Raw genomic sequence first — 11,874 nt, 5'->3', positions numbered from 1 at the left:
ATGAGCAAAGAAAGGCATAGGCACTTTGGGGGGGGGGGGGGGGGGGGGGGTGTCTCAAATTGACTTGTGAGTATGACATCAAAATCAGACTCTTATGATTTGCGTCTGGGACCCAACCACACCTGAACGTGAGGTGAGCAGAATCATCCATTGAAGTATTACAAAAGAATGTTAGAAAGGAGGTAATGCGGGAAACAAGTCGGTGAGACAGGATAACACTGATGAACCACCAGCAGCGGTTAGCAGGGAGGGTGAATGCATCTTTGTCAATCCACCCTTTCCTCTGGTGGATGTGGCTACATGTCAGAGGATGGAGGAATTTCACACAGAGGCACAGGTGAGACTCAGTAACACTGCTCAGAAGTCAGTGGTGTTTTAATGCATGATAAATGGGAGGAGCCCAGGACTAACCCTAATCCTAACGATCATTAAAGTGCAGCTTCCATAGCTACTAACACTGCCAACTATTCAGTGTATCACTGTTATTTTTATTTAGCAAATCTGACATCTGCCTCCAGGGGCAATAGATAGCCAGATGCATATAGGTTAAGGTAATTTCCTTTAAAGGAAAACTAATTAACATCTGCCTCATTACCATTTTCAACGGCATTCCAATACACAACTATAGCGTAGACAGAATAAAATACCATGCCATTTGTAAATATGTAGAACATCTTTATGTCTAACAATCCTTTGACAAAGTTCACATAAATCCTCCAGTAACTAGCAGACACAACCGACGTTATATCTGTATATTAACCATTCAGTCACTAAAAGCTTCTTTAGGAAATCAAGGCTCCAGGAGAGAAAAAGTTGACTAGAGAAAGTCCATCCAGGTGGGAAGTGTGTCATCCACTGCGCAGGCAAGTTGCAGTAAGTCACACTGCGTCATGTTTTCTTAGTGGTGTGAATGTACAGTAGGCAGTAAGTGCAATGTTCTGGACTTCCACAGCTGCCAGAAGTTCTTCTCACTTCAGGAAATCAGGCTGGACTGAGACTGCTAAGGAAGCACGTCCTGTGTATCGACCAGGCTGATGGTGAATGTAAGATAGTTGGAAAAATTCGGTCCAGAACAAGGCCTGAGTACATAACTCTCAACTCTAGTTTTTAGGGAAGGTCTTTCTGTTGTCTTGAGACACATGATCTATTGGTCTAGCTTAAACTAATCTTAAAACAGTGATTCCATAGTTCTGTCATAACAGCTAAGACACAAAAATTACAAGGTACATTTTAGGGGACGATCTACCCTGTTAGATTATTTTATATCATTGTTATTATTTAGGCTACGGTGGCAATATCCCATCCATCCATCCATCTTCCAAACCGCTTGTCCTACTGGGTCGCGGGGGGTGGCAATATCCCATCCATCCATCCATTTTCCAAACCGCTTGTCCTACAGGGTCGCGGGGGTGGCAATATCCCAATATATCAAAAACATTCCCTAGCTGTAGCTTAATTACAAATTGTTTTTCTCGTGCGAATGTTTCATTCTCTTCAACTAAACCCTATTTTCCCCAAAAACCAAAAGGTCAAACAGCATGTTCTGGCAAAGACATCCTCCAGAAAAAAGGGCATTGCTGACTCGGGTTTAGTTTGAAGGGGAGGAGGGAGATGCGTGCAGTTAATAAGATGCTATTCAACTCACAGCACAGGATTAATGCCACCTTGCTTTGCCCAGCACAGAAGTGGTGCCAGGCTCTTTAATAAAGGGAACCATTTGCATAGAGCATGGTCCAGCTTGGACTTAAGACAAGGTAAAGAACTTAGGCAAGGACATTATTCATTTATGCCTTTGTAAAAATATATATAATCGTCCGTATGGTATGGTACCTTGTCGCGGCTAAGACTGCCAACGTTTCCATAGCAGAAAAGTAACAGAAAGCTGGAAGTGGTCAGGATGGAAATGCAGCTTGTTATCTTAGACACTGGTGAACTTACAAGTATCCTAACCCAGTCTATTTAAGTCCTGCTCCGTGCCAGACATAGGGGTCCATGAGGGTTGGGTTGGGAAACACCGACAAAGACTAAAGTGTCACGACCAAGTGAAGGTAATAAATCTGAATAGCAAAGACGTGATCTGCTGCAGATTTCTCATTTACAACTTAATTGGAAGCTGAAAAGGTGACACTGTGAATTCCAAAAAGGAAAAGAAAAAAATTAACGAACTTAGAGAATATAACCTTTGCCCGCCAGGACATTGGAAACTGATTTAAAATGCTGTACCAATCTGGTCCAGCGGTCAACAAATGAATACTGGACAAGCAAAAGTGCAGGGCAGATAACAGAAGCCAAAATTAAAAAGCCTCAGTTAAAGGGCATCTTGAATAGTTTCTATCTATGTGGCCACTTAGAGTTGATGGCCCCTAATAATAAAGCATGATAAATAACTCAAGGAACACAGATACATTTACGGTTAAATCCATTTAAAAATCCACTTAAAAACTAGTCTACAGGCCATAAATTAAAGCTAAATACTTATTTACTCCATTCTGAGAAAAAAAATGATAATGACATTTTGTCCACAAGTCATAACAAATGCCAGTGCTGATTAGATTATCTGACCTAGTAGATTATTGGATTATCTGACCTAGTAGATTATTAGATTATCTGACCTAATAGATTATTAGATTATCTGACCTAGTAGATTAATAGATTATCTGACCTAGTAGATTATTAGATTATCTGACCTAGTAGATTATTAGATTATCTGACCTAATAGATTAATAGATTATCTGACCTAATAGATTATTACATTATCTGACCTAGTAGATTATTAGATTATCTGACCTAGTAGATTATTAGATTATCTGACCTAGTAGATTATTAGATTATCTGACCTAGTAGATTAATAGATTATCTGACCTAGTAGATGGCAGCAGCATTTCAATAATTCTGACTGCTTATTTATTTTCTCAGCAACTCACATTAAGAGGGTGGCTTGAGGGTAAAACTTATTGCAAACATTTGTATATGTGGTATGGATTGCATTTTATACATCATAAATCTGATGTGTACTTTAACTCAGATGAGAGGAAAAAAATTGTTTAGCATGACAAAAATGATCAATTTATACAATTTAAAACCAGACCGATAGGCAGACAGACGGAATATGAAACTACCAGAATTGCATATGTTTCTGAAAAAAATAATCAAATTTCAAGTATGACTGCAAGGGAAATTTAACATTTGTGTATTTCAGCTAAAAATATTTTAAAAGGACGAAGCATTAAATCACACTCTGGTAGGTTTAAAAACATGACCCAATGTATTCACTGGCAGCATTAAAACAGGACATTTACTACGGTACATACCAATCACAGAGTAAAAAGGCCAACTGGCTGAGGCCAGCTGGAAAGGCAATTCCAAATTTCCATAAGAAAACATGCTGACAATATTTCGCCGTCTCCCATTTTACAGACGCATACAGTCCTTCATACTCCAGCTCCTCTGACTTCCCTTCCAATGCTCCATCCTCAGCCGTTTCTACGCCATCAGCTCTGGCTGCTCCCAACGTTCATATTCATCGCCAAATGTTGTTCCCACTCTACCTCCACAGTCTTATAAACATCCATTGAAGCTTTGGCATCCTCTACAGACGAGTGCCCCATTTTGCCCACCTGAGGAAGGCAAAACACCAAGTTATATGGAATATAACACACATATATTAATATGTGAAGTGAAATAAGAGTACATCTCTCTCTCTCTCTCTCTCTCTCTCTCTCTCTCTCACTATAGTCCGAGTTACGATGTTCGCACTTTACAGGGGGCAAATGTTTTTCCAATTTCAATACATTATTCAATAGCTTACAGAAGATATTCAGCACTTTATTATAAAATTGCCTTTGTGTTAATGAGTTTGCCCAACTGTAGACTTATGCAAGTGTTCCAAGCATGTTTAAAGTAGGCTAGGCTAGGATGTCTGTTAGGTTAGGTGTGCTGTATTAAAATGCACGTTCGACTTATGATATTTTCGCCTTACGACAGGTATTCTGGAGCATAACCCCAGCGTAACCCTTGGAGAGGCAGTGTATGTATGTATATATGTATGTATGTAAGTGTGTGTGTGTGTGTGTGTGAATACAGTAACAGGTCAGGTGTGTGTGTGTGTGTATACACACACACACACACACACACACACACACAATATAAAAAATGTATATATTTCATATATTAATTTCCATTCCAGTTAATATGCTGCTGTGGTACCAAGAATTAAGATACCAGATAAAACAATATATGGCAAGACTTAGAAGTCTTAATTTAAGTATAACACAGAAGATGGTGAATTTGGGATAAATCCTGGTTGTTCTTGCTTACCTGGATGTCCTGTTTAAGGAGGATCCGAGAAAGTTTCTTAAGCGACACCGTTTGCTGCTCTGGGAAACCAGCCTTCTTGCTGAGCAGTGGAATTGTAGCGATGTCCCGCGTGAGGCCAGGCGGATGCGTGTAGTGCAGGACCTTGAAGTCATTTTGGATGGAATGGCCCACAACTACCTTCTCCTTCAGGATCTTCAGGATCTGGATCATTTTGGCAAAAAGAAAAATTACAAGTCAGGAGCACTGCTGAGCATTCTGCAAACCTCATAATCCGTCTTTACACTTGACAGTACGGATGTGCAGCAGATACACAGTTTCCAAGGTTAGCACACGATTGGGTAATACAGCCTCGATATGCTTACCTCAAACCTGGCTTGATTAAAGGACGCAGCTTTGTGGAGGTGCTTTGGTTTTATACCACTCCAGCGAGTACGAAAGTCAGTCACGGGCGAGGAGGGTGAGACGTACTTGTCGTAGACGACGTCGCCGTTATACGAGACGATGCTACAGCGGGCTAGCTCACTGTTCCGACCTTTGGGCCCTGTGCCGACCATCTCACAGTCTAAGGCCACGTACTTGTGTGGATTTCCAAAAAGGCAAACTTGTTCGGAGGTCTGCCTAGAGTTGCTCAGACTTTCGTTAGTCTTGGGTATGGCAGTAGTGCCATTTCTCTCTTTTGACTGAATGGTCAAAGAGCTTTGGCTAAAACTGTGTGGAACGGCGGAACATTCTTTGCTCAATGACAGCTTCTGAGTACTTTGGGAAGCAGAGGTCTTAGGGACAGCGCATGTAGTGGCAGGGGGATTGCGGACAAATGGAATATCCTGTCTTTTTCTCGCACAATCAGGTCTTCGATTGGGCTCCTTTGCGTGTTCCTTCGATTGCCAGTGCCGATGCTGTTTGCTGCCGAGGAGGCCTTTGCGCTCCAAGAATCTACGCCTCTTAAGAAACTCTGAATGTTTTTGTTTGCCAGCTGACGTTGTTTTCTCACTGTCAGGCACACGATCATTGGAAAACTCCAGGTTGAACATAAGTTCAGACATTTCTGGCAAATGTTTAGTTTTCACTTTTCTGACAGCAGAATTGCCTTCTTCCTCCCTTTTCTTTAGCTCAGTACAGTAATGAAGAAGACACGCTGCCTCATCATCTTAATGCGGGCTTGGTCTCGGTCCGATGCACCGTTCTGACAAAGAATAAACTGTAACTCATTCAACAAGACAGAAACATCTGAGTAAACATGAGCAGAACATTCTCGTTTCATTTCATTAACTTGCATTAATTTTAACTCGCGTTTTAATGTTTTTCAAGAATTCAATTAAAATACTAAATTCACGCTATCAGATAGTTTCGACACACTAAAAAGCAGAAATACATTTCAGTGACAAATACCGCTTGTCAAGATATTTCAATATTACGTAATTACAGGTAAAGCATAATACCAAGAGCTCATACTGACATACAGAAACAGAAATTTCATATACAAGTTGTTACGTAAAGCTTAGATAACAAATTAGCTAACAAGATAAGAACAACTAACACATACAATGAAACCTCCCAGAACAACTTTAAACTGTACACTAAAAGCTTATAACTCGATCAGCTGTGTACATACCAAACAAGATATTGCAGGTAGCACTAACTGGCCAAAGAGAAACAGTAGCTAGCAAACACTTATAGTTTTTATTTTCGGGTACGGGTTCGCTCCTTGCCTTTCATTTTTCACCATGGTTAACCATGGATGTGAACAACATACGATCTTCCCCCGATATTGATAAAAGCGAAACATCAGCCAGGCTGATACGTTCTCACACAGGAACACCGTGGACTTCGCTCACCCACACTACTTCCGGGTTCACGGGTCACGTGGGCAAAATACGGTAAATACGTTCGGTTGTCCTCGGGATTTTAAAGGTACGAACGCATTATTAAACTTGTTTTTAAATATCAATAAATAATAATAATAAAAACATTGGAATCACGGATTCATGCTGGCCTACTGTTTGTTCCGTATATACAAGATCATGATATCTAGCTTCAGACAGTGCACAACGTATGTGAGATGTGTAGTAAGTGTAATGTAATTTGAAGTGCCCGTTACACTTTGAATTGCACGGCAAGTTCCTGCTACATATTTGTTATTTAAAGCTGGCTTGTGTATGCAATTTGCCGTTAGACCGTCATGAACGAATTGTTGTGTCGATGTAAGGGAATCGACGCCTGTGTAGCACCTGCAGCATGGTCTTACCGGCGGGGTCGCCGACGGTGACTGCTGGGCAGCGGAGACAGCTGGCCGGAGACCTGACGGCATTCCTCTCTCAGTACAAGTATATCTCCGACTCCTATGTAATTGTACGTACACATGACTGAGGTTGGCTCCTGGTTATTAACAACATTATTATTTTAATGAATATTGTCTGAGTTACACTTTAACTTATCACTAATGCCTATAAGCTCTGTATCGTGAAATTCGAGTATATTCCATTTTAGATATCAAGAATAAAATAAAATTACAATGCAAGTGTTACATATCCGGATTATGTTTTTTTGCAATTTTAAAATCTTTACTCTTGATCATTTTGCATTCCTAAAACCTTGAAAAATCCCTCTGTAATTGGTCATCTATAGTAAGATTATTGTAAGTGTACAAACCCCAGTTTTCAAATTTGGGCAATTTAGAAACACCAATTTCCACAGACTACAAGTCCCAAGTTGTGAGGTCACAGACTTAAGCATTAGGAAACCATGATACAATTTAAGGGAATGACAACACATTTAACATTATGTCAAAGTAATAATCCGAGTGTGCGAGGACTGGTTTAACTATGATTGTTGTAATTGCGTTATCAATGTTTAACGTTTCTAACTTTTCTTATTCTGTAGGAATTTTTCAGTGAGGATTTGTGGAGCAAATTGCCCCTCAGCTGGCAGGATGCCCTGCATGACCTGTCCGCTCCCCAAATCGCTGACCTGTTACTGGACAGAACCATCACTCAGAGGCGGTAAGCACCTCATTGAGCACTTATGTAAAAAAAAAAAAAAACAACAATATTTCTACCAGTAATCAGTATTTAAAGATAAATTAAAATAAGAAAATCTTCTATATACCAGGTACCCTTCTGTCTGGCCTCTCTCGCTGTTGGCATTTCGGACGACGGCACACACGCTGGCCTTTCCCAGAATGCCCCACGATCAAACAGCACAGGATGTAGGTTCCTTGAGGCCGAGGGAGTTTCAGCAGAACCAGAGCCAGAGTTTACTGCTGGGACACATATTTCGAAAGCACGTCAAGCCTAAGAAGCAGCATGAAATCCGACGGCTCGGAATGGTGCGGACGCTGGGTGTTCATGCGGACGTGCTGTCTGAAGGGGTGGCATGCTGGTGCAGTGGTTAGCACCGCTGGGACCCGGGTTCGAGTCTCCGCCTGGGTCACATGTGTGTGGAGTTTGCATGTTCTCTCCATGTCGTCGTGGGGTTTCCTCCAGCTACTCTGGTTTCCCCCCACAGTCCAAAAGCATGCTGAGGCTAATTGGAGTTGCTAAATTGGCTGTAGGTGTGCCTGTGTGAGTGAATGGTGTGTGAGTGTGCCCTGCGATGGGCTGGCCCCCCATCATGGGTTGTTCCCTGCCTCGTGCCCATTGCTTCCGGGATAGGCTCCGGACCCCCCGCGACCCAATAGGATAAGCGGTTTGGAGGATGGATGTATGGATGCTGTCTGATACTTGTTATTCAAGAACATGGCACAAAATGTTACAAAGTGATACGTTTATAATATGAAAAACTAGTGTTTCTCTGGTTTGGTGTGCAATCTCGATTTCTGTCCCAGTTGGTGAAAACACTCTGCGATACAACAGACTGCAGCAGAGTAGTGGACGTGGGATCTGGACAGGTAATCAAATGTTATCTGCTTTCATATTAACATGCTTCTGGTTTAGTAAAACATTCCAGATGTTTCTAAGAACAAGGTGTGTTTTGATGTCTCTAAAAATCTGTCCCACCAGGGTCATCTGAGTCGCTTCATGTCATTTGGGCTTGGACTCTCTGTCACTGGCATCGAAGCAGATCCCGCCCTGGTTTCCATGGCTTCAAAGTTTGATGGACAGCTGATGAGCACTCTGAAGAAAGAGAGCCAAAAGAAGGTCAGATTGTTTGTCCTACACTGTCATTAGATTACTCATTATATCGCCGATTCATGATGAGTCTTTATTATGTAGCTTATTAATGTATTTGTTTTTCCAGAATAACAGGATAGACTGTACCCTGTCTGCCCCTGGTCCCTCACCCAATCACATTACTGGTTGGGTGAACCCCAAGGCCTCATGGGAAGTATTCATCAGACAACTGGAGGTGGCGGAATATGAAAAGAAGGAAGTAATATTCACTCCAAAACAGCTGAAATCAGTATCAAAGCCCAATCAAGACGTGGACCATGCGAGCCGTTCTCTATCTTCAATTCAGTCTTGCTGTAGCTGCCAAGAAATGAGAAATGACGTGTTATCCAGCGAAAACGGCGATCTTGGCTGCCGGAGACCAGCTGCGCCCGTGCAAGCCTGTCAGAAATCCCCAAACCTTGACCTGCCATCTTCTCCGAAACGGCAATGTCTGTTTGAGAAAAGTGTGAGTCAGTCGTCCAGCTCTACCAAGCCTTCATGTGTGGAAGAGGCTTCTGGCTGTTTGGACCCTGCAGAGCGCGGCGTGGGGTCCGGCACTCGCGGGTTCATCTTGACTGGCCTTCATTCTTGTGGGGACCTAAGCGTCACCCTCCTTCGGCACTTTGCCAGCTGCCCCCACGTTCTGGCCATCACCTCGGTGGCCTGCTGCTACATGAAGCTCACCACCCTGGAAAACCCCTCCCCTCCTGGAATCCTGGTCCCACCTGGTCTCGCCCACACTGAGGATATGTCATCTTCGGAATTTGGCTACCCAATGAGTTCGTACGTGAAGGGGTTGCCTGAACACCAGCTGTCCTATAAAGCTCGCGAGGGGGCATGCCATGCCATAGAGGATTATCTGCAGAGGTTAAGGCAGGAGAACGGGCTGCTCAGGACGCACTGCTACAGAGCGGTTCTGGAGGTGGTGATCAGGGGGGTGAGACCAGATCTACGCAGGGCCGGCATCCAGACCATCAAAAAGGCCCATCTCCTTTCCTTCTCAGAGTTAGTAATCACGAGAATTTCCAACAGAAATCATAGTTATACTGGATATAACTTCCCTGGCCTGTTGCTATTCTTGATAACTATTTCCAATTTCTATAGAGTTTTTTTAATCAAGCATTTAGTTAAATAAGTCAATATTTTAGTTCCATTAAGGTTCAATTTGTAAAATGTTTTTCTCTGACATTTAAATTGTTCTGTAGTTTGACATTCCTATTTTGCTTCTTCATACTTTAATCCCATTAATATGCATGACTGCAGTGCCCTTTCTGTAATTAGAAGTTTTACTGAAGTGCACCTGCACATCCATGTCGCTCCTCTGCCTGACAGTTGGCTTGGATCTGCTTGTCTGCAGTTACGCACGTCTGGGTCTGCCACGAGTCAGCCTGCCACCTGACCTCCCGCTGGATGACATCAAGCTGGGTGCTCTACTGCGGCAGGAGGGCCGAGTGGTGGTGTACTTCAGCCTGGGGCTGCTGCTGGCTCCCGTCGTGGAGAGTCTGGTGCTGCTGGACAGGATGCTGTATTTACAGGAGAGAGGTGATCAGCCTAGAGGCCGCAGGACAGAGGGATTCTCATTTTAAACATGTGTGCAATAAGCATCTTTATGCATTGTACCAATGTGGACCTGAAAATGAATAGTATTGATTGATAAAATAATAATAAGCTTCTCTGATCATTAGTGAGGGATGAAGGGAGCAGAGTTGGCAGTAATGCGGAAGCTGCACCTTTCTGTCGTGGTGAAGAGAGAACTGAGTCAGAAAGCTATCGATTTACCAGTAGATCTACATTCCTACCCTCACCCATGCACACAATCTCCGAGTAGCGACCAAAAGAACGAGTCTCCTTCGCAGGGTGTCTGGGCTCAGCCTTAAGGCTGGTTTGTACTTCCCTGCACGAGTGCAACGCTCACGTATCTGCACACAGAAATGTTCAGAGTTCTCCGGCCAAATCGCATTCTTTGCATGTGGTATCTTTAATTGTTAATAATAATATAATAATTCATAATATTCATTAATAATGATTAATAATATGAATAATAATTATTATTCTGATATTCCCTGCACACGTACCGCAGCAGTTAGGTTTGTGTACGTTCCCCTTCGTTTTACAAACTCCAGATCACAGGATTGCCACTCACATCCACACGCATTTACATGTATGTAACAGTTTTATTACCTTGTAAATAGTCAATGACGTCAAGTGCGTCATAAACGTTTGAGCGGACATGTCCGCTAGCACGTGTACGGAGAAGCGTGAACCAACCTAGGGCTGAGGTAGGGTGAGGCCCTCAGACGGCTGGGAGCGGCTCTTAGCGGAGCTGCTGCTCCTCCTCATCAAGAGGAGTCAGTTGAGGTGGTTTGGGTATCTATTTACGGTGCCTCCTCAGCTCCTCCCTTGGCATGTCCCACCGGGAGGAGGCCCCGGGGCAGTCCCAGGACTTGCTGGAGAGATTACATCTTTTGGCTGGCCAGGGAACGCCTTGGCATCCCCTCGGTGGAGCTGGAGGAGGCGGGGGAGAGGGAGGTGTGGGCATCTCTGCTTAGATTGCCCATCCTGGATAAGCGGCGGATGGATGGATGGATGGATGGATGATACGTTTGATAGCCAGTTGGTCCACCAGCGTCGATACATCTTCAGCTGGCCTTCCATCTTTGCAGGTCTTCAGAGTCAGCTGGTGCCTCTCTTTGATCCTGCATTCTCACCTCGAAACCTGGTGCTGGTGGCAGTGAAACCAGGAACAGGACAGCAAACTGCAGAAGCTGGTAGCGTAGCCTCGGCCCCCGCGGAGACGTGCGCTGCTGTCAGAACCTGAGAGTGTGTGGTAGAACACGACTGTAGCCTTCCTGCTTGGAGAGTCTCCCACGGACCCTGAAACACGTGTGATCTGACAAGCATAATTCAATGGGTTTTGTTTTTATTCCCTTGTTTTTTAAATTTAACTTCAGAATATGTAACTAAATACTACAAATATATATATATTAAATACAAATATTTTTAAATGAAAGATTATTTTAATATCTTGTTTTACCATATACATAAGAGTCATTTCATACACCGTACTTTCGGATTACAGCCTCCTACTTTCGGATATCCACCAATAAAGTTACATCCCTCGGTAAACACACCTAACTCCTTGCCACAAGAGGGCGATCACTCAGTTCTTGGAAGCAGGATGGACAATGTGTTTGAGAAGCAATGCTTGACAAATTATTTCTATGGACTTAAACATGTTTAAATGGGATTTGAAAAGTTACCAAAAGAAAAGGCAGGACACAATGCCTAAACTTTGGGTAGCTATTTGCTACCATTAAGAGCAAAGAAAAAATAGCCTGAAACAGAGTATAACATCGGAATTATATCATTTCTACATTTTAAAGGTCAAAACACTGATTTGCAAATGTTA

At 43.0% G+C, this 11,874-nt stretch overlaps 2 protein-coding genes and 1 long non-coding RNA gene across 8 annotated transcripts; 1 reads left to right on the top strand and 2 right to left on the bottom strand.

Moving 5' to 3' along the window:
* Positions 1-1,170: 1,170 nt before the first annotated feature.
* LOC125749216 (uncharacterized) lies at positions 1,171-2,834 on the bottom strand. 2 transcript variants are annotated; one of them, XR_007399803.1, is made up of 3 exons: positions 2,788-2,834; positions 2,638-2,712; positions 1,171-2,562 (listed from the first exon to the last, which is right to left on the bottom strand). It is a non-coding gene; the product is annotated as an uncharacterized LOC125749216 (long non-coding RNA). The 2 variants fall into 2 exon arrangements; XR_007399804.1 differs by having other exon boundaries at positions 2,763-2,831.
* Positions 2,835-3,242: 408 nt separating this feature from the next.
* On the bottom strand, positions 3,243-6,179 carry isg20l2 (interferon stimulated exonuclease gene 20-like 2). 3 transcript variants are annotated; one of them, XM_049026250.1, is made up of 4 exons: positions 5,930-6,179; positions 4,680-5,515; positions 4,318-4,518; positions 3,243-3,617 (listed from the first exon to the last, which is right to left on the bottom strand). In XM_049026250.1, the coding sequence occupies exons 2-4, from the start codon at positions 5,358-5,360 to the stop codon at positions 3,492-3,494; spliced, it is 1,008 nt and encodes a 335-aa protein (XP_048882207.1). In that variant the 5' UTR covers positions 5,361-5,515; positions 5,930-6,179; the 3' UTR covers positions 3,243-3,491. The 3 variants fall into 3 exon arrangements, with proteins under 3 accessions (XP_048882207.1, XP_048882208.1, XP_048882206.1); XM_049026251.1 differs by having other exon boundaries at positions 4,680-5,500; XM_049026249.1 differs by having other exon boundaries at positions 4,680-6,179.
* mettl25b (methyltransferase like 25B) lies at positions 6,125-11,475 on the top strand. 3 transcript variants are annotated; one of them, XM_049026246.1, is made up of 9 exons: positions 6,125-6,228; positions 6,524-6,666; positions 7,198-7,316; positions 7,426-7,642; positions 8,141-8,203; positions 8,316-8,453; positions 8,554-9,470; positions 9,823-10,007; positions 11,129-11,475. In XM_049026246.1, the coding sequence occupies exons 2-9, from the start codon at positions 6,553-6,555 to the stop codon at positions 11,281-11,283; spliced, it is 1,908 nt and encodes a 635-aa protein (XP_048882203.1). In that variant the 5' UTR covers positions 6,125-6,228; positions 6,524-6,552; the 3' UTR covers positions 11,284-11,475. The 3 variants fall into 3 exon arrangements, with proteins under 3 accessions (XP_048882203.1, XP_048882205.1, XP_048882204.1); XM_049026248.1 differs by having other exon boundaries at positions 6,213-6,228; positions 6,524-6,641; XM_049026247.1 differs by lacking the exon at positions 6,125-6,228 and having other exon boundaries at positions 6,302-6,641.
* Positions 11,476-11,874: the final 399 nt, after the last annotated feature.

This window comes from Brienomyrus brachyistius, chromosome 9 (genome assembly GCF_023856365.1).
Source record: "Brienomyrus brachyistius isolate T26 chromosome 9, BBRACH_0.4, whole genome shotgun sequence".
NCBI classification, from domain to species: Eukaryota; Metazoa; Chordata; class Actinopteri; order Osteoglossiformes; family Mormyridae; genus Brienomyrus; species Brienomyrus brachyistius.
This window is presented reverse-complemented; position numbering and strand designations above follow the sequence as displayed.

Bases quoted from the DNA above. Each gene is read 5' to 3' on its own strand.
- mettl25b (XM_049026246.1), top strand. From the start codon at position 6,553: ATGGTCTTACCGGCGGGGTCGCCGACGGTGACTGCTGGGCAGCGGAGA. The intron at 7,643-8,140 runs GTGCGGACGCTG...TTTCTGTCCCAG, and splicing joins AAATCCGACGGCTCGGAATG to TTGGTGAAAACACTCTGCGA. The intron at 9,471-9,822 runs GTTAGTAATCAC...GCTTGTCTGCAG, and splicing joins CATCTCCTTTCCTTCTCAGA to TTACGCACGTCTGGGTCTGC.
- isg20l2 (XM_049026249.1), bottom strand. From the start codon at position 5,360: ATGTCTGAACTTATGTTCAACCTGGAGTTTTCCAATGATCGTGTGCCT. The intron at 4,519-4,679 runs GTAAGCATATCG...AAAATGATCCAG, and splicing joins TTAATCAAGCCAGGTTTGAG to ATCCTGAAGATCCTGAAGGA. The intron at 3,618-4,317 runs GTAAGCAAGAAC...TGCCTTCCTCAG, and splicing joins TCCTTAAACAGGACATCCAG to GTGGGCAAAATGGGGCACTC.